This window comes from Halichoeres trimaculatus, unplaced genomic scaffold, assembly GCF_033239565.1.
Source record: "Halichoeres trimaculatus isolate MK-OKI-2021-1 unplaced genomic scaffold, fHalTri1.1 fHalTri1_scaffold_23, whole genome shotgun sequence".
NCBI classification, from domain to species: domain Eukaryota; kingdom Metazoa; phylum Chordata; class Actinopteri; order Labriformes; family Labridae; genus Halichoeres; species Halichoeres trimaculatus.
This window is the reverse complement of record NW_027437201.1, coordinates 8,487,654-8,509,576: the sequence shown is the minus strand read 5'-3', so window position 1 is coordinate 8,509,576 and position 21,923 is coordinate 8,487,654. Positions and strand designations below refer to the sequence as shown.

General features: G+C 38.9%; 1 protein-coding gene across 1 annotated transcript in view; it reads left to right on the top strand.

The window, feature by feature from the left end:
* pcdh15b (protocadherin-related 15b) overlaps nucleotides 1-21,923 on the top strand; it is a 281,925-nt gene that overhangs the window by 42,857 nt on the left and 217,145 nt on the right. Inside the window, exon 2 of the mRNA XM_074662917.1 lies at nucleotides 5,392-5,545. Coding sequence (XP_074519018.1) covers nucleotides 5,413-5,545 — 133 coding nt within the window. The 5' untranslated portion in view covers nucleotides 5,392-5,412. The remainder of the gene's footprint in view (nucleotides 1-5,391; nucleotides 5,546-21,923) is intronic.

Genomic DNA, 21,923 nt, shown 5'->3' with positions numbered 1-21,923 from the left:
ACGTTAATCTATGCTCTTTTGAAGGGGGATAAATAATTAAAAGAGTTAAAGGATAAAAGGGTTAAATCATTATTTAATTCTCTAAATGTTTGCATAATTCATTTATTTTTTTTTCATAACTGAAACATTTTCGTCCTTGTGTGATTATGAAGCTTGTACTTGACGTGATTTTTAACCTAACATAAACTAAGGCAAACCCAGTTTTCCAAATAAGGGGAAACTCCAACACAAGCAGTTGTAGCTGTGTTGTGGAAAGTATTTGATATTAGCTATACTTAAATACTGTCATAGAGATGATACGTCTATTTTTAATGCAATCTATGTTAAATACCAAAAGTGCAAAGAGATAATACATGTATTCACTTGGGTCAATACACTGTTAACTGTAAAGTGAATCATATAGAGGCTTTTGTAGCTATCAGGCTTTGCATTGTGTGTTTTCCTGGTGTTGAAATCAGGTACAAATGTCAGAATATGATATCTGGCCACATGCCGATGTTCGTGGACCCCTGGTCCTTTGGTGGCTTTAACAAATCAATGTTGAGCCCAACTATCCTTAATTTCATGTCATATTCCACATTTTTCCCAGCCTCACCGTGCTTACTGCTGCTCCCCGCAATGCTAAGTGGGGTCTGTTTTGCCGCTCAGTCCAACTGAAGTTCCCCTTCCCCTTGGCCCTCAAAATAGAGGCCCAACATGTCATGGGTTTGGCCTTAGACTCTTCATTCAGAAATAAACTGTGTACTAGTGCTCTCATGAGAAGGACAAACACTAAGTAAAGAAAACCATCTCATCCGTGTCCTTGTCACAGTTTCTATACTGAGAAGTTACATTACCTACTTAACATCCCCATGACCCTTAGACCCAAGCTTGGCTATAGGTAAGGATAGATGTACAGCAAGAGCCAGTGCACCACCAAAGTTGTCAATTTGGCACCTATTGTCAAGTTAGACACATGGCACCTCAGGAGTTGAGTGCTTTGTGCAAACATTCCAGCTCTACCCCACTAAATGGTAGTTCTCGACTGATATGGGAGAGAATGGAAGACACTTGCGCTGATCAGCTGTGGCACATGTGTGAAAGTCAGTTGTCTCTCAATTAAAATGTCAATTCTTGCCACATGTCGAAGACTCTGAACCCCTAAGTGCTCCCAGTGGCTGTTCCATTGTTGTGTGAAAGGGATTGACAGGTACCTTCCATGGCAGCCCATCCCATCAGAGTATGAATGTGTTTTGGAAGCGCTCTGACCCAAGAGGAAGTGCTATTCAAATATAGCTCCCAGTATACCCAAACACAAAAAAAGAAGGAGAGGACAGTCTGTTGAGAGATGTTGTGGAGTCTGTTTATTTGGGCTGAGGTGGCTGTTTGGGCTGGAGCTCACACTTATTGCTAGGCCATATCCTCTCCCTACCTCTTATATATTCTATTAAAAAACTGTATGCTTGGTAATGTATTTGTTTACAGAGGGCCGTTTCAAACGCATTATTTCAATGCTGCAATTAGGTCTGGCACAGTATAACTTTTTTGTTCTCCTGTAATTTGAAGTATGTTGTTCACACAGATGCTTCTAATGCCAGACTAGCCTCAAAAACACCAATTACTTTTTCACCAATAGGACCCCCAGAGTCTCCAATTGAAGACGAGTTGCCTGGGGGATGAAGCCTTATTAAAAACTACCACAGTTTTCCCCAAGGCTCATCAGCAGGGAAGGCAGAAAGGCAATATGGACCTGTAAGAATTCCTGAGATTTAAGTCTTGATGGTAATTCACAAATATCCTTGCCACAGACAAAAAATACCATCTGCTTTCTCCATCTCAACAATGTCAGAGGTGTAATCATCGCCCTCTTAGGGCTTCCTCTGACACTCTACTGTGTCTTGATCAGGGTCCACCACACCTGCATGCTATTACTACCATGGTTAATTTGCAAAACTCAATTAAGTCTGGTTTAGAGCAGCAGAGTGGCACTGTGAGTCCATACTCCCTCAGTAAGCTGCCCCCGTGACTGCTGGATCTCACCTCTGGGGTTTGATAGAATATCACAATCACATTTTCCTTGTCAGCCAACTCCATCTCCATTCAGGGGGCAGGCCAGTAGTAATCTGACTCTGTCACAGTAATGTCTGCCATGGGAACTTACATAAATCAGTTCTAATTAAACAGGCGGCAGATTTGGAGTGATGTTAAGTGGTTAATGTTGCTCCTGCTGAATGAGAGCAGCTGAGTTTAATCTCAGATAAGGTTCAATTTAAAGCAATATCTGTCTGTAGGATGAAGACTATTATCAGTGTTACTGCAAAGACTGGAACAAAACATGATTTTAGTTCTATTAGATGAGTCATACTATAAATTGTTGCTATTTTTGGGCTTAAATTAGCCATGCTAAAAGTAATACCCAAGTACATTGTTGTACTTTAATTTAAAAGTAATGACAGATTACACAGTGGAGCACTTAGATGGTTAGTTAGCCAGAGGTTGCATCATTAGAAGTGTAATAAGACTGGCTGCCATGATGTCAAAGAGGGTGGAGTAAGATACTCAGAGATTCACCTGAAAGAGTAATGAAAAAAAGTTCATGTTGACTCAACAAGTGGCAAAAAAATTGGTCAATGTCTATCTCAACTTTAAAGAGGGGGTATGGTGCATTTTTAGGCGTTATACTATCTGTCTGGTACCCCCTAAAGTTCAAAATCTCAAAGAGATCCATATTTTTCTTACACTGATGTTTTGTAAACACTTTTGTTCACCCTGTGTCTTAATAGTTTAGTTTTAAGTACTGTCTCTTTAAGGATTTCTGCTCCACAAACCCCCTTCCTTCTGACTGGCCAGTCCTCTGAGGCCTGTTGAGGGCCGAGCTTTGCCAATTTGTCCATCCAATTTGCCATGAACCTATTAGGGTATCTTTATGTGATGACCTCCTTTCAGTGGAGTCTTGAGAAAATATCATTCTACTGTTACTTACTACCCCTTCTTTAAACTTTGCTTCAGTTTTAAAGAGGGGGTTGCAGTATGGGATTGAGCTAAAATTACCTTGTGGCTGAAGTTACTTTAGAAATGGTACATTTAAATGCAACTTATAGACAGCAAGAGTTTACTAAAGCAGAGCTTAGGTTTCCATTAAGACAGACAAAGGGAGGTCAAAGCTAGCTTTGTCACAAAGCCAACTTATTAAAACATATTTTATATTTTTTTTGTCTGACTGATTTTAACAGACTATGGAGCTTTTTTATAGTTGAAGACAATGTGACAACTATTCTATCTAATGAATCCTGGCTTAAACACTCCTGCAAACAAACACACTAAGTCATTCTAGGCCAGATGCCCACTGAGCACAGCCTCTGCATGTATATTTCATGGTAATTCTAGCATGTGTGAGAGCAGACAGGCATATGGGGTTCATCATGTAAACCGTGTAAAGTGGCGTTAAGGTGCACAAAGGGTTTTGTTGCAAAGATACGGTTCCTTAGCAGCATGTATGTCAGAATGTGGAATGGAGACAGTTGCTTAGCTCTGTCTGTGTTTACTGAACAACAGTGTTTATTGTAACCAACTGTTTGGACTGTTGGGTGTCTGTAACTACTTTTTTCCTTCATCAGAATGAAGCAGAATCTTAATCTTGGAAGGATGCTTCAAAATCGGGACACTCCTCACTTTGCCTTTAATGACAACTCTTCTCCTGCCCTCTCTTTGTTGTTTGGGGCCTGTTCCCCAATATGTCATATGGGATGACCTAGTCATTCCACAAACAATGTCCAAATCTTGTGCTGTTCTTTTTTTATGTAGTGGTTTGACAACCTGCACACGTTTAGTATGGGCATCCAGTATCATTACTTAACATCTACATTCAAAACATGGGAAATTATAATAACACTTCTTTGAAGCACCTAAGGTCCCCATTCTTAAGAACACTTCTCACTGGCACTCACCATTACTAGGCTAATTAATTTTATTCATGCTGCTTTCACATCCTTTAGTTTTAGCTTCAGTCTATTTTACATACTTAGTTTTTATTCACGATCATTTTACAAAGAAAATGTAACCGACTATGACGGAAATTTTATTAACCTCCGAAATGTGCCATGACAAAGGGGGCATTATGCCTTCCCTACTTCTGCCATTGACAGTGAAAAGTTGTAATCAGGGGTCCTGCCCCGTCCTGATTTCAACTAAAAATTGTCATCAGCCAGCCTGGCTATGTTTCAAAAGGGCTGTAAGCTCAGTGCTGAAAAAGTTTAGGCCAATGGCATTTTTTTTTTCATTGGTTATAAGCACTGAAAATTATAATAGCTATTTTTTACACAGCCGTGTGAAACATGACTGGATGTGAATATGTTGCTCCCTTGATACACTCAGTGTTAAATTTCTCATCTGCTGTCTCCTGTGACCATTTCTTTTAGCTTTAATTATGCTACATACATTAAAAAGATAGAGTTAATGTCAGGGTCAGAGATGCTAGCTTACCAGATGTATTATTTATGGTTTGATGAAATCATACCAGGTCTCCTCTGAAGTTACTCCTACCCCCCAAAGTGAGGTATGCATCACATGTTGAAAAACAACTGAAATCTCTTTTTTTTTTTCCTCATGGAAGTTGAGTGTACGTGCCAACATTTTGGCACTTACAGCATCCCATAGAAGCCCAGAACTTTTTAAGTCTTATAAAACTGTAAGAAGCAGACTTTTTTCGCCCCTGCAGGTTGTCTAGCTGCATTCAGAACTTTTTATTCCCCCTTCTAGCCGTCATTTTCTCCAGCTAAATTGAATTGTCAGAAAGGAGCCACACACACATTCCCCCTGCTTTCACCTTGTATGAACAGATGATCTGGTTCCACACTCATTAGCTAGATGACCCATAATTTGATCTTGCTCTGGCAGTTACTTCTTCCCCTTTAATCCATTATTATTTGAGGTTTGATTTGTAGAGTGTAACCTGAAGGTCAAAGGTCAGATTGAATGCCAGTCAGACAAGCTCTTTGACTATATGCATTTACAATTTGCAATAACATGTTTTATTTTTCCATGATTTTGATTGCAACCAAAACAAAATAGAAATCTACTACCTAACTTTTTGCTGGGAAATCAAAGTTGTTGTCATAACGGTTAGCATATTACTTAGCAAAAGAAACATTCGCTTGCTTTGATGCTGAAGGCTGTCTATGAAAGTGCAGCCACAAACAAAAGTTAGTTGGCATCTACCCTTTAACTTTGTGAGGGCGGCTCACCTTTTGGGTGTAATGGAGGGCACTTTGATCCAGAGCTTTCTTCTGCAGAGATGGGTCGAGGATATTCACAGTGCTCCAGAAAATGCCAGCTATTAATGTTGCATGCATCATATATCTAATAATGATTGCAACTGACCTGTGTCCATGTGTTCCTGTCTCCTCCTCTCAGCAGCTGGATGCTTGGTGAAGCATGGTGGTGAAGATGGGTCGGACGCATTTAATGGGGCCGCTGTCATGGGGCCGGGTCAGATGGCTGAATATAATGGGAACAGGAGTCCTTTATCTGCTGCTGCTATCAACCTGTCTGGGCCAAGACACTGACGGTAAAGAGAGTCTGGATTTCTGTCACCTTCTCCATCACTTTATCTTTCTCACGATCAGCTGCTCTTTGTGTCTTTGACTTGTCTTGTTTCTATCTATTGCTTTGATCTCTCTTCTATAACTTAGAGTGGTGTCAAGTCCATTCAGCGGGGGTTATATCAAAAATTGTGCAGGAAACTTGTCTGACTTTGGGTCAGGGTATTAAAATGTGATATCTGTTAAATTATTTAATTATTAAAGCATTAGCATAATTCTGCTGAGTGAGGGTTTATTAAGTCTTTACTTGGGTATTTAACCTGGCTGTCTTACTAATCACTTGAATCTGATTAATCAAACCACAACAAGGGAAGTCAAAAATTCGGGAAAGTGAATATGTGTATGTATACATATATATATATATATATATATATATATATATATATATATTTATATATATATATATATATATATATATATATATATATATATATATATATATATATATGTATATATATATATGTGTATATATATATATATATATATATATATATATATATATATATATATATATATATATATATATATATATATATATATATATATATATATATATATATATATATATATATATATATAATTTGTGGTGGCTGCTGGTCAGTCAAGGAGGGGAAGCTCATTTTTTCCGGCCTACTTCATAAATTTGTGTATTTATTTAAACGTAAATTCTACCCTCCATGCCAGCTTGCTAGCAGCTGGAGCTGCTTCGTGAGACTACGACAGGCTGTAAGTGTGAGTGACAGGGAGAGAAGCTCCGCTGCCGTAGCTGTAGCTGCTTATTGGTGAAAAGAGAGAGAATCTTTAAACACAACGCTCGTCTTTTTTAAGAAAAGTCAACTCGCCGGGGATAGATAAAGCCTCTGGATCAGTCCAGAACAAGTACATGTAGAACTCAGAAGATGCTCCGGTGGAGGGTTATACTTCAAGATCACTGACTGGCTCATTTCACTGTCAATCAAAAAGGTATTTGGCCTCAGACAGATCATCCAATCATCATGCAGAAGCCGAGCGTCCAGGCCAGCCCACTGCCTCATAGACCCCCAGAGACGCTCAGCGTCCAATGGGCGGGACAAAGCCCAGTGTTTATGCAATGACCGTCCAGTTTCCACAGTGGAACAACCCACTCTACGCTTCCCGGCTGAAGTCAGAAGACACTCAGTGTCCGACTGGGTTAAAGCACTGAGACGCTGCGGAGATGAATGAGAAGGAGGTTGAGCCAGTTACCTGTGATAGGTAGCTGATTCTGAACAAAAGATGAAGGAATTCTAGGGCATATTTTGTCAATGAAAGGTACATATCACCACTTTTTTTAGGGGCATTTTAGGGGAAGCTGAGCTTCCCTTGCAGTCTTGGAGCAATCGCCACTGATATATATATATATAAATATTTATGAATATATATAAAAACAAAAGGTACCACAAAATCCTAAACTGTCTGTCAGACTGCAGTGGTGGTTCTAGTGCTATAAATAACTATATATAACTTGATAACTATAGATATTTATTTCCAGCAAAGTGACAGTAATTTGCCTCTAATGCAATGTTGACTTAAAACAGACGTAGAAATCCTTGTTAATTTTATTCAGGTTTAGTTGATGTTGTGGTCTACTGCGCAACTTAACCTAAGAAAAACACTTTTTAGGTTGAGATGTGGCTTAGAAAAGGGTAAGAAAAACATCCTGTTGCCCAGCCTCTTGTAGTTGCATGTACCCCCAGAACACAGTTTAATCATTTTTAAACTAAAACTGTCTGAAAAAACTCATAAAACTGGATGAAAACTGACTTTCTGCAATGCATTTCAATAGACGTCTAGGCAGAGTGTATGAGAATGGCTGTACACCCTGTGTTTGTATTTGTTAGCATGCTAACAAACTGCACAATGATTTTAGACATTATCAGTAAAATACCTTCCTAACATGTAAGCCTTGCTAAGGTGAGCAGGCTGGATTATGCATTAACTCCTCATCTCGTCCGTGGTCATTTGACAGACCAGAAATATTGTTCATTTTCCAGATATCTGGATACTATTGATTAGAGGCAAAACAATAATTTGAACACATCATTTGTTCAGTATTGCAGCAGAGCTTTGATAAATATAATGAAAATCTGTGGTGTAAGCTGTTGAGGTGTCATGGTCTCCATTGTGCCATCTTTTATTTAACAAAGGGAGAAATATTTAGGGTGCGAACTCAACCACAGGTGCGGCAGAAGCCCTCTTGTTGCTTTTTTTAACTTTCTTATTGTAAATGTTAATGGAAAAAAAGGCCAACGATATTCATTTGATGACAAAGAACCACATTCATTTTGCCCTGAACAAAGAACAAACTAAAGCAAGGAAAAGACAGAAAAGAAGTCATCACCAAAGAGAGAGCTCAGCATAATACTGGCTTGACTTTCTGCTCGATTTGTCAGAATATTAATATTCCATTTAACTTTTAGTCCTTGGGATTTATCTGGCTGGCATTTAGCTGACAGGGGCAGCAGCCAAAGGTGAGAGTCTGTGACTGAACGCTCCTGTGCAGAGGCAGAAGAGGAGCATGTGTTAGCTTCAGTGTTGTCTACGCCTACATGCTGTATCTATTTTTTAAGTTAGAGTATACAAATCTTAACATTCCTATAACCACAATGTCTCTGTACCCTTCTCACATGTCCTCCTACCTACATTTACACCCATCAAACTGTTTCATAAATGTTTGGCAGCTATTACACCGGTGATCTTGCACGTATCAAAAATAGTATGTTTTAATAGGCCTGAGTTTTCAGGTTGATAGACAATGTTACTGGTCCTTAAGACATGAGTTCTACTGCGTTTTAATGAGCTCCAGTCCCAGAATACATGGTTGATTTTAACTGTTTGGACCTTCTTGTGACAACAGCTGCAGTATGTCTTAATTAGCCTGAGTCCCAAGGTACGATGAGAGACTATATTTACTCAGATTTGGATTTCAGTGTGACAAGAGTACCAGTACAGTCTAATAAGCCTGGAGCTAAGGTGAAAGAAGATGCGTCAGAAAAAAAGAAGAAGAAGAAGTTCAAATTTGGCATCTTTAAAAAACCTTTTTACTCCCACAAAACTCACCTTTATTAACACCTGAGTGATTAAGAGCTTAATTGTAATTGAGCGTTTAACTTTCTGTAACTACTGTTGTTGGATCACAACTTTGTATGTTTGGAAAAAGCAGACCGAGTTACAAACGATCTGCTCCAGTAATTTTCAGTTATTGGCAGGGGAATGAGTTCAATTAAGGCCTTGCAGTGTTTTTTTGGTTCTTCGGTTTAAGTTTTAATTAGAGGACTTATCTTCAAATGTAAACAAGACAGAGAGGAACAGTTAGGCTTGCACTGCCTTAGAATAAGAGTTGGATGGTACCTTTTGTATCTCACAGTGCTGTTTCAGATTGACACACCGCACAAAAGAGAGGGATAGAGTGAGAAGGAGCTCATTAGGACTTAGAGAGACACACAGCAAAACTGACCACTGGACTCAAAACGCTTCCAGTGCTTGATTCAACCAATACAGAATAGAAAAGAAAATACTTTATTTACCCCCAAGGGGAAATTCAGGAGGAGCCACAGCAGCAATCAAGAAAACAAAAGTAAGAAAGTGTATAGAAAATGCAAAAAGGTCCATAATAAAATAGATGATGACAGCTTGTCCATTATTCTCCTTTTCAGCCAGCATCCACCTCCACAGGGTCCAGGACTGAGCTTCTTCAGCAGTCTGTTCAGTCTCTGTCTCCTGGATCCTGTCTGCTCACATCAACATGGCGTTGATGTCCAGTGTTACCTCCGTTAGCCATGTCTGTGAATAGCATGATGCTACTCTGCCTTCTGGTATTCCCTCTGTTGCTGGGTTAGCACAGCTAACTTGTCCATCTTATTGGAGATAGATCTTACATTCATATAATAGCAATGGATGGAAGGACAGGTCGATGTCGTCACTTCTTAGCTCACACCTGAGAACCAGCACGACGTCTTCAACTCCTTCTCCTCACCTTGTGGGGAAACATCTGGCCTTGCACCAGTTAGCATTGACATGCTACAGGCTGCTAACAGCTGATTTCACATGTAATCAATGCGGCCATGGTTACATGCAGGATCTCCAGACAAACACAGGAGCAAAAGTAGGAAAAATATCACTGAAGAGAAAGCCAGTTTGGTGACCTTGGTGACCAACAAATGAGCCATACAAAGTAATGATCCACTCCAAATACAAAGATTATGAAAAAGATGAAAAAACTACTAGAAACAGACAAAGAAGATAGGGCTGCAACAGGCGGTCATAAATACTGTGTTAAATGGCTGAAAGTGGGGTTTACCTTTGGTGTATTAGTAAATCATTTGAGTCCTCAAAGCCCTTGTTTGGAGTTTTCATATGGCTTTGAAGAAGACTGATAGTGAAACAATGACACCTCCTGACAAAAAAAAAAAAAAAAAAGACAATCGGCAACAAGATAGCAAATTATTATTTTGTAATTTTCACTTTCATCTGCTGTTCAGGGGAAATGTTTCAGAACATCTAAGGCAAGCTGCAGACAAAAAAAAATCTTAAATTAATTTTTAATAACGATATATTTTACTGCACAGTAAAACAGTGTGCTAACTTATTTCAACAGCAAACGTGTATTTGCACATAAACAGGTACCACTTTGTCTACATGGGGCACAAAAATTAGCACAACAGAAAATGCTTTAAGGGAACTCAACAGAACTAAAAAGAGACTCTGTGCTACTTATTTTAGAAAGCTATATACATATATATTTCTTTAGGACTTCTATTTACCACTTTGATATCAGTCATCACATTGGTGATGGTGAGATGGTGAGGGGGTGATAAGTGATATATGAATAGTTGTGATTTGTTTTCATGCCACTCCTACCAAACTCAGTGCCAATGCTGAGATACCCCAGACAAGTAGTTCTGGACAAACTCTTCACCCCTCCAGAATAACAGTGAAGCTGTGTGCTGGTTTGTGTGGTTACATACCAAGTAGTGTGTAGACAGACAAAACCTCCACCAAAAATAAACAAAACCAGGAAAACTTATGTTTCTAGATAACTGTCCTTATCTGTTTTTCAGCCACTTCTTCCACCGTGACTGTCTCAGACTGGCCAAATTTCTGTGAGACTAAATGCAAAAAGGTTCTGACACTATGTAAATGTCAGCTGCTAGCGTGACTGTGACCCCTCTGCAAACCAATTCTTTCTCTTTAGCCCTTCACAGTGGAGTGTCACTGTACATGAGCTCAAGCTTGAAGCTGCTGAGGGCACCCTGGATTTGGTACATGCAGGTAAATTTAAGGGTCCAGTTGCCCCCCCTTATATCTAAAACTGGAAACATACATTATAATAGATTCAGTATCCTTCATACAGCCTAAGTGTATAGTTATTCACTAACTTGAACACAAAGTAGAGACAGAACAAGAAGCCCATCTTAAAGTATTCAGAGATCTTCAGACTTTAAAGAGTACTTATATCAACCAGGCAACTAGTTCTTTTCTCACCTAGTCACCGGCACCGGGCTGGAGGATTCAATTGACTATCCGTCGAGACACGGGATAATCCTCAACTCAAATCAAGGCTGTTGTCGGTGCCGACTGCAGCCCAATGACCATCAGACAGCATCTGAGAGAGAAGAGCTTTAAGAATAAAAAACAACTTTAAAGGCCTCACCACCTTCAACGCCATGTGTACAGTATTTGTATCCAGAGATATCTGTAAGCTGCCAGAGTGGAACTATGAATCATGATACACATTAACAGTCAGAAATATTTGAAACCCCCGACCCTGTGACCTGGCAACCCACTTGTTTCAAGGGCTGTGTGCGTCAGTGGTGGCTAGGGCCAAGAAAAGGTTCAGTTCACCCAGTCGTGAATCTTGCCAAGCCCACCTATGGAAAAGATTTGATGTTAATGAGATTTCAAAGTATTTATTAGGTAGCCTACGCATACACCAAAAAAAAAACAAAAAAAAAAAACGTTTAATTTTTGGCCTCGACAGTGTGGAAGCTTACCTCTGTTGAGCATGAAATAGGCAGAATGTAACACTGTTGTCAAAGAAAGGGGATTAAGCTTCTACACCAGATTTAGATCTGAGGTGTTTAACTATTGGATAAATTTGTATGGGAGTAAAAATGACACATAACTACTTGAATTTTAACAGCAACCGAATTTTAAATACTGAAATAAAAACACCACTGAATTCATTGCATTGAATTATTTTGCCATGACAACTATGTATCTGAATATGTCGTCTTGAATTCAGCTATTGAAAATCTGTATATATATAAAAAAACACTTGTAAAAAAATCAGATCTGAAAATTAGTTAAAAAATTCAGATTGCAACATCCGGGCTACCCAGAACAGGGAAGGCAATATACCATATCGAAACAAAAATAAAATCTTTTTTTTTTTCTGCTGAAAATAATGTGGGAAAAAAGGGGGTCATTGCAATGTAGGAACATTTCTTTCTATCCAAATTTTCATCTTCAATTTTCAGATCTGAATTTAGACAAGCTGAATTTAAAACTGAATTTAACAAATTGAATTTGAGAAAACCCAAATCTTTTTGTTGTTGAGTTTTGAAACCTGAATTTTTGGATATGAATTTTTAATAAGTGCAATTTTTTTGGCTACAAATTTTCAATAGGTGAACGCAGGACAAATAAATTCAGAAACACATTTTTTATGACAAAATAATTCAATGCAATGAATTCAGTGGTGGCTGTTAAAATTCAAATAGTTATGCCTCTTTTTTTGCTTCCATAATTTTGCCCTTTGTGAAAAATGTTTCATGTTTTTGAAACAAACCTCTTTCAAATGTGCATTTTTTTTCAGACATCATGAATAAAGTTTAGATCTTTTGTGATGGATTGGTGACACCAAAACTCCCCCAGATTCCTCACATACCTCTGTCCTCAAAAGTACTGGGAAAAATCAAAACATTTGCCTCGAATCAAACCTGTGTACACATCCCATTACCTGGTGAACACTCAGATCATACAATTGGCATCGCCTGCATGAATAATATAATCTCTCTTGTTTGGATGCTTTGTTGTGTTTTAAAACCCAACCTGTGTTGATAAAGAAGTTTTATTTCGTTTCCAGTTAATTAGCTGATTAGAGTTTGACACTGTTCAATAATTGACATTTTTACAATATTAGAATTTTATCTGATACTGAATTTGGGTTTTCAATTAACTATAAGCCATAGTCATCACATTCAGGAAAAAATAATGCATTAATTATTTCACTGTGTACACTGAATCTATATGATATATGAGTTTCACTTTTTTGACTTGAACTACTGATTGATAGCTCAAAAGCTTACATAAACATATTACTATGTTAGCTTTATGATGTTTGATATGCTCTAGACTCTTCAAGTAAGGCATTAAGATGCAGGTTTCCTTGATGTTTCCACCTGTTTTGCTTCCTTTTGAAGCAGCACGACAGTATATGTGCAGGTGACAAATACACTACACCGCTAATGTTTATCATGCCAGTGTGGTTGGCTGGTGTGGCAGATTTATTGTATATTTTTCCGTGTGTGTCAGCATGCGTGGGGGTGTCAAAGCGTAGATGTGGTTGGAGTTGGAGTTTTCAAGGTGATTTCAATATTTATCGCTGCTTTTCATTGTTGCTGGATGCTCCATCTGAAGTGAGCGTCTCTCCCATCTGTCAGCACTTCAGCCTCCCCTTTCGTCTGTGTCCCTCTCACTGCCTCTTTTTTTTCTGTCCACTATTTCCTCCCATCAGCCCCTGTCATCTCTCTTCTATACCCCCCCTCTCTGAAGCAGACTGGGTTGAAGCAGATTTGTGTTTTTCCAACCCTTCCTTTGCTTTTGGAAAGTTTCCCATCTTACATTCATCACTTCTTTTTACTCTGTGCCTCTCCACTTTTAATGCCCCTCTTTATTCTTTCTTTATCTCTGTATTCCTTTCAGAAGAATCCAGCTTATTTATAGCCTCAAGTTAATAATATATAACAGTGACTTTGTCCTTGAAAAACAGAAAATACTAATATAACTTTGTTTTGAAGGATCTTAGTCCCACTTACCATTAGGAGGAGTTTGTCCTAACCTTTCAGGAAGTTACTGACTTGGACTGCTTAAAAGAAACACAATGGATAAACTGATCAACTTGAGTATTGATGAAGGAAGATTCTTATAATGAAAGTTATGGAATATGTTAGATTCAGCTTTGCAATCAGACCTTTGTTTTCTTTTGCAGCAACTGGAGGTGACATTGCTCTTGGAAAATGTGAAAATAAAAGAAAGAAAGAAAGATGTGCATGAAAATGGGATGTGCTTTTATGGGAGGGTTGATTGAACTGCTAAACAACAATGGTGGCATCACTTTTTTACACAGTTTTTGTGGCATTTCCTTTAAAACGGTTGGCAAGCAAATAGGAGGGAAGAGAAGTTTGGTAAATGTAGAGACTATGTTTGAGCGCTTAAACCTAAATACTGTTTAAGTTTTCATGAAATGAAATTTTACTCTCTATTGTTTTAATCCCTTTTTTTTTCCTACAAGCCTGCTAGCCAACAGTCAAGTGCAGCCTAAATATAATGGCCAGTTAGCGAACTTCAAACACGTTCTCTGGGAATGTAGCACACACCCTTAATATTGCTCTCCTCATCAGTAGATTTTGTGACTGCAATTTTGTTGTCTCAAACCCCAACACACAAGTTTTACTGTAGACTGTTCTGAATCCAGCTGCATTGCTAGCTACAAGGGCTTGAAAGTCATTTGTTGCTGCCACTTTAACAGTATTTAGGAAACCATTTTTTTTCTTTTTGATTTTTTGTTTTGTTTTTTGTTACTTGCTAGAAAACACTCTAAGGGAAGCTGAATTGTAATTGCTAGCTAGCTTGATTAACTTGAAATACATTCTGTTGGAAATGTAATGCACACTCTTTATATCTTTCCTCTATCTATCATTAGCATACTTAGAGACTGCTGGCTAACAGTCTCGCGCAGGTAGTACAGTGTAAGGTTCTGGCTAGTAAAGCTTCAGATGTATTCAATGGAAATGAAAAAAAGACTTGTGTCTTATAAAACCCTAATACGTACCACTACAGCCACTTAGCCACCTTCTGTTAGCAAGATGCTGTAATGCTAGCTAACACAAGAGTGAGTTTCAAAAGAATGATGGAGGGACCTGCAAGTTAAAGTTCAATGAACTTTGGAAACTTGATAGACTTTTTGCCTTTTGAATAATCCAATAAACCAGTTTTACAATAAAGTGTTATGCATCCTGCTGTTAGCCAGCTGCATTGCTAACCAAAAGGGCTAGGTAGTTGAACACCATTTAAAATCTCAAAACATTGTTTTTCTTCCCACTTATTTGCTGCAACTCTGATACCCAAGTGCAGCTGAAATTGGATAGTTATCCAATTTCTAGCTCGTTAGCTAGCTAGATAGACGCAAAACATTCTGTTTGAGTGTAGCACACATGCCCTGCACTTTCACATGATGGAACAGGTAAATCTTTATTAAAATTTTAAAATTTGAAAAAAAAAAAAAAAAAATACCTTTGGCCAAATTTCAAAACCAATTTTAGTGGAAAAACTGTTTTGTTACCTGCTGTTAGCCATCAGCTACTTTGAAAGCTAACAGCTAAAAGCAATGAAAAGTCTAGGTAGCTATATTTCAATGATGTCATGGAATGTGAACAAAACAAACAAGACAAACTATTTGTCTTTCTCCAAACTAGGGAATGTGGGCTGTTAGCTAGCTGCTACACTGCTAGCCAACAAACTTTTGGCTAGCATGACGACTCAGAGCCTATTGATTGGACAGTTTTGTCTTTGAAACAAGATTTCAGACCCCCACCACTATCACCACCACCAACAACAACATTGAGAGCTTTTAACACATGGTTACTGGGTAGAGCTTAAACAACATTTTTTCAGTAAACAGATATTTTAACATCCCTGCAGGACACTGTTACTAATGGTTACCTGCTGTCAGCACAAACAGGAAAGTAACACTGCTTTCGTTTTAATATATCAGCAAAACAGCAAGTAAACATTTTACTCAAACTTTAAAATTATAGATGTAGCCCTAAATGTTGTACCCTGGAGGAAAAACCCAGGCTACAACCAGGGTCAGATGTGTAGACTCTACATCTGCCTGCCACAGCAGGAGCACCTAAGGATACTGTTTGGGTATTTGTGTATTTCCACCATCGTCTTCAGAGCAACTACCAGCTGATTACCACCACTACCGCTGTCAGCTGTGTTCAACCCTGCATGGGCTGGGAACAGACCTGACATACCGAGACAGAGACAGAGAGAGAGCAAGAGAAGGAGTCAGGATAATGGATAAGCCTGCACAGTGACAAAGTGGTGATCCCTACAGCACTGAGCTCCTGTGTGTCTTTGTGCAAGTGCGCTTTTCTGTGTGCGTGCGAGGTCTACAATCCGTTTTCTCCAGAGATACATCAATCTTACACAAGGTCACACTGTCTGTCCTCTCCTTTTACTCCTCTCTTTGCCTCCCCGCTCCTTCTCCTCGCTTCTTTTTCCACAAATCCTCCCCTTCTTTTGTCTTTACTTTTACCCTGAACTGTCTTCTCTCTTCCCCATGTTTGTCCCATCTGCTTCCAGTATGTCCTCCATGGATGAATGGATTGGGGGTCGAGGATGGATGGATGGATAGATAGATGAATGGCTGGGTGGTTGGGTAGAGAAGGGTAGACGGAGAGGAATCGGACCCCGGGGAGAGGTGCAGATTGGTACACCTGCTGATGGAAGCTTTTAAAGGACATGACACACAAGAACTTTTAGAGGAGGGAAAAAAAAAACACCAATTCTCCAGTCTGTTTCTGTTTTTTTTTCAGCCTTTTACCACTATATCTCTCAAACTTCACTTTAAAAAGACTGTGTCTATTTTAAAAATCCATGCCTGTCAAGCAAGCCAGTGAATTCTACCGCAAAACTTTGTAGCTTATGAGCCATGTTACTAAAGGGACTCCAAAATTTTGGCTTGAATGATCGAAAAAAAAAAATTCTGAGCTTTTTGTTTTCACATTTTGCTGTTTAAATGATGTGCTTTTTGTCGTTAATTATCTCAAAGGAGTTCTTTGCATATTAATGACCCAGTATCAAAAAATCCCAGTTTGTGATTAACTTACAGACCCTGTGAGAGACTTTTTAGCTGCACACCCCCTCAGACACTGTCAGTTCTGTCCTTATACATATACCGCCCACAATATTAGGTCATTGGAGCCATGAATCTTCTTTTATTTTATTGTGTGCTTGTGTACAAGACAATTTCTGCCTATTCTGCTTTATGTAGGGCGAAGCTATCTCTTGAACATGTGACATCAAAGACCGAGCAATTAGACAATGGATCCAATTTGACATGGAAGGATTTGGTGCCATGGTCTTAGATCTGAAAGGATTTTAAACCATTGAGCAAAATATTCATTCTCTTGTCATATAATAGGGATTAAAGTGAAATTTAATTGACGCATCCTCCCTGGAACCTTCTCTGAGACCTTGAGTTCTACAAAACAACATTTACAGACAAATCAATCTTTTTAAACAATATCACTACAGATATCACTTAGTGCAACTGCATATTGAATGGCAGGGTAATTCATCTCCTCTCCTGCTATATTATCCGTTTCACTTCAGTGTTGCTCATTTAGGTGGACAGTTTCATCATACCATGTTTGCCTCACCATTTCCTTCGTGTGCCACCTCCACATTCTGCAGCCATCAATCAGCAGTAAAGACTCTCCTTTGAGACAGAGGCTGTTTCAGAAATCTGATCAACTCTGATGTGCCTTGAGATAACCTCGCTCTTCTTCTTTTCTTTCCTTTTATTTTTTGGGGTTTTTGCATAAAATCGCAACATATTTTTGGCTTTTGCTGTCAGTGGGTTTTCTCATTCATACTCTAGACTCCAGGCGAGGTGGCCAAGCAAGACTGTAACAGATGGTAACATGGAGAGAGCAGTCAAGTTCAACTTCAACTTAAATGAGCAAAAGATGGCATGGTGCAAAACTCATACCAAGAAAATAAATTCAGAATCTAAGAAACAACTGTGCTTTATTACTGCCATTTCATTTGTCACTGATTTTGCCCCCCCCCCCCCCGTTTTTTTTAAACTTTTCTTTTTTTTGCTTCGGCCAAGTTTCAATCAATGCCAATAGGTTGGTGCATCTTTTTTTTTTTTTTTTTTGCTAAACTTCATATTTTCTCTCTGGACGTGTGGTTGGAGAGGGTTACAGACTTTTTTTTTTTTTTACAATGGACCAGCCAAATTTTAACTTTCCACTTTCACTGCTGTTGCCCAGTAACCCTGCTATGTTTACACACATGCTTATCTGGTAGTGCTGAAGCTGATTGACTCATCTACAAAACTGCTGGGGATTCCTGCAGAACTCTACATATGTTAGCCATGCAGGGATGTAGAAGAGGCAAAAACTTTTGAGAGAAGAGAGCTGGTGCAAGACTACAGGGGCTTTTGAAAAACAGATATAAGCCGTGTCTCTGCTCTCTCATTACCAGCAACGTGAGAACTCTGGTTAATAAGATGGGTGAGCTAGCCAGGAGTCTCTGAGTTCAGAGAAAGCTCTGTGGTGTGCCCTACTGAGACATGGCTGCATCAGGATGGTACCATCATTAGCTTCAGACTGTCAAGGCTGACCGTGATTGAACCAAGATCAAGTGACATCACTTCTTTTTAACAAGGCTTAATTAAACTATTCTGCACTTCTTCCTTTAATTTGTTGTTTTTGTTTTTATTCAGTGTTTTTCTTTATGTTTATACCTTCTATTACTACAGGCAAACTTTAGTGACTAAATTTATTGTTTTCCAACACGGATTCTAGAGTGGTTTTAACCTTAACCAAAAAAAGTGAGGATTCCCAGAAATGTGTAATCATAGATTTCTTCTCTTACCCAAATCAGTCATCTTATCTCAATGCAAGTGAGAAAAAAAAACTGTATCAGAGTGCCTGCTACTTTTTCTCACCAGTGAAATGAGCCCTTGTTGCATCACCCTCAAGCCCAGTCTGAAACTTCATCAGATGAAACGAGTCAATTATTTTAGTGGAGGCAGGCCAATGCGATGGCACTGACGTCTGAGGTACAACATCCTTCATTGTCACTGGGAAGAAAGCATCCACTGCTTGCCAATGCTTTCTGCTACTAAGTCTACTGATTGTGTGCCACATGCAGACTCACTGATAATTTCTCATTGGACTTCATGTGACAAGCTTTCTGATTTTCCTATCTGGCATACACTCCAACTAAGCCTCCCTTCACATTGCCAGGTGCTTCATAAACACTGTTCAGATGACAGGCCAAACATATGTTTCTCAACTTTAATGTATAAATGCTTTCTCTACTCAGTCACTTTATAAGGAAGTAATGGGAGAAACTAGTTTTAACAAGCTTTAGGAAAAAAAAAAGAGTTGTTGGCTAAGCAACACTAAGACATTTGGACTTTCCATGGCACTGCTGTCAGGCCTTAATGAAACCCCCACACCACTGATTACTCTTACTTATGCATGACTCTAAGCCTTGATAAAATAAAAAAAAAAAGCAATTTATGTATAGAAACAAAAATTAAACTTAGTGCATTTATCATAATTGATGATGTGGAGGCCAAAACAACATACTGGAAAACGGGTTTTGATATTGGTTTATTTTGAATGCTTTTTGGAGCCAGCCTTGAGTGGACACTCGGAGAACTGCAGTATTTTGCTCTTATTGGACTTTGTTTGGGATTATTAATACTTTTCTGGTACAATAGAAGTTAAACATGATTCACAGCTCAAAAAAAAGAAGCCCTCTCTTGTACTGGTGTTTTCAAGAACCCATTTTTCAGCCGCCATCTACAACCATGTCCACACATAGCTGGGCATCAACGAAACCACATATTTATACATACAGGCCTGTCATCCATATGTAATTGCAGTTTTACTTCACTAAAGCTTCAGCCACAATACAAATTTTGGAAAACTCCAGTACTATGGTTTGAAAAATCCTGTCATTGAAGTTTTGGGTTCTCAAGAGTCACAGCTGAATGACAGGGCTTCATTTTGGTTGACTAGCACAGGTTTCATGTCTGAAAAACACTTCTTACCTTTTACATGAGGATGGCAGTATTTTCAAAAATGAATGAGGAGGGATATTTGTTATGAAAATACCCGACTACACTTGCACTTATCTGCTGTTCCTTTAAGGCTCCCTGCTCCACAAACCCCCTTCCCTCTGATTGGCCAGCCCTCTGATAGCCTGTCAAGGGCAGAGCTATGGACTTTCAATGTCACCCCATAGCCTCTAGTTAGTCATTAACCCTATAGGGACCCTTATGTGATGACCTCACTCATTCAGCAAGTCTCATGAATATCTCGTGCTAGTTTTACGAGACAAACTATTCTGAGCAGTATACAGACAGATTCCAGGATTTCTATAACACGAACATGTAGGAACTTAAAAATCAGTCCACGTTCGAGATGAACATCTGGTAATGTTACTTTATTTCCATGTTCAAAATATGAAAAAAAAAATCATACCTTCTCTTTAAGTTTTAGCTCAGTTTTTTAATTGTTGAGGGTTTGATTTGAAAAGCACCAACAGCGGGAATTACCCAAGATTCAGTGCATTTAAATACAGAGAAAACAAGAGTTTACCATGATGTAGCTTTCCATTCAGACAGAGAATTTGATGTCCAGGCCAGTGAAGTTTAAAGTCAACCTTTTAGAATATTATATGTGTATTTTCTCAGAGTAAAGGGTGTTTTCATGGAGTCTATAGAACTAATTTTCTGCAGACTCGACCCATTCTGTGTATTCAGTGAATGTTCCTGTTCTAAATACTCCTGCAAACAAACACACACCAAGTCATCCTAGGCCAGATGCCCACTGAGTCACAGCCTCTGCATGTATATTTAATGGTAATTCTAGCATGTGTGAGAGCAGACAGGCATATGGGGCTGATCGTGTAAACCGTGTAAAGCGGCGTGAACGTGCATGTGGAGTTTTGTTGCGAAGAAATGGTTCCTTAGCAGCATGTGGAATGGAGACTGTTGCTTAGCTCTGTGTTTGTATTTACTGAACAAGAGTGTTTGTTGTAAGCAACTGGAGTTGTTTGGACTCTTGGGTGACAGTCACGTATCTTTTTTCTTCCCTCTTGGCAACCAGAATCTGCTTTTTCTCCTTGCCAAAATTCCAATGGACAGAATCTGAATAGTAAATAAAGAAGATATTGATTAGACCACTTAGAGTTTAAATAAAGAGCCACTGTGTGGATGATAAATACGACAAGGAGTGAGCCTTTTGTCACTGACTGCCTGTGATCTTGTCTGATCATCAAGGTCTGTTGGAAAATTTTAAGTCTTTCTTAAATGTGATTTGCACCTTGAACACTCTACCCCTCATCTTCCTCTCAAACAGCTCTCCATGGGGCTTTTCATCACTTTGACAGAAACCTGGCGTTAGATGGATTTATTCACTTGCTCATGCACAAAGTCATTTTAGTGATTATTTTCTCCCCAAAACTTTAAAAGAGTGTGCTATGAGGGGAATAAGTGAGTGCCTCCAGGAAGAGAGGCACATATGAATGAGGAAGGATGGTACTAGTGAGCAATGAGTAGGACTTCAGTGAGTACCTGCATACTAGAGGCGACAGAAGTGCTACAGAAGCTCTATTGTTGGCTATCTTATACAAGCAAGTGTACTTTTGTCAGGAAATACACCCATGACCTTTGTGTAAGAGGAGCAGGTCATTTGCATTTCAATGAAATCGATTTTTCATCCGTCATTTCCTTCCTTGGGTGGTTTCTCACATTAAGATTTTAAACCCTGAATTAACTGAACTTTCAGGTCCAGTGACAGGAAATTACTTATTACATTTAAGAGGAAAAGACCTGTGCCAGCTTAATTGATTTCATTTTAATGGTTTGAGTTCTGTGCAAATGCATTGAAGCTTTTGTTTTATAATCAACTCTACAGAGAGACAATTGGTGTACGAGCCTTACATATCAGTCCCAGGTGTTTAGAATTTAAAAAAAGGAAGATTTGTTTTTTATAGTTGTTTCATTTCTCTGTCACTTCCAGCTACAACTCCAACTGTTTAGTGTTCCACCCTCTTTAATTTTTATTATCAAAAGTAGGGGGGAAGCAGAGTGACAAGAAAGAAAAGTGAGGCAGATGAGGAGAGACAAGAGTTGGAAGTGACCGAAGGGGAAAAAAAACAGAGATGCCCCATAGAGAATAAATGGCTGGTTAGTAATAGATGAGGGGCATCAGCTTACACTGAAGGATGAAAAGGCATTCAAGCAGTGGATACTCATCTGTCATTGGCTGTAACACACACTCAAAC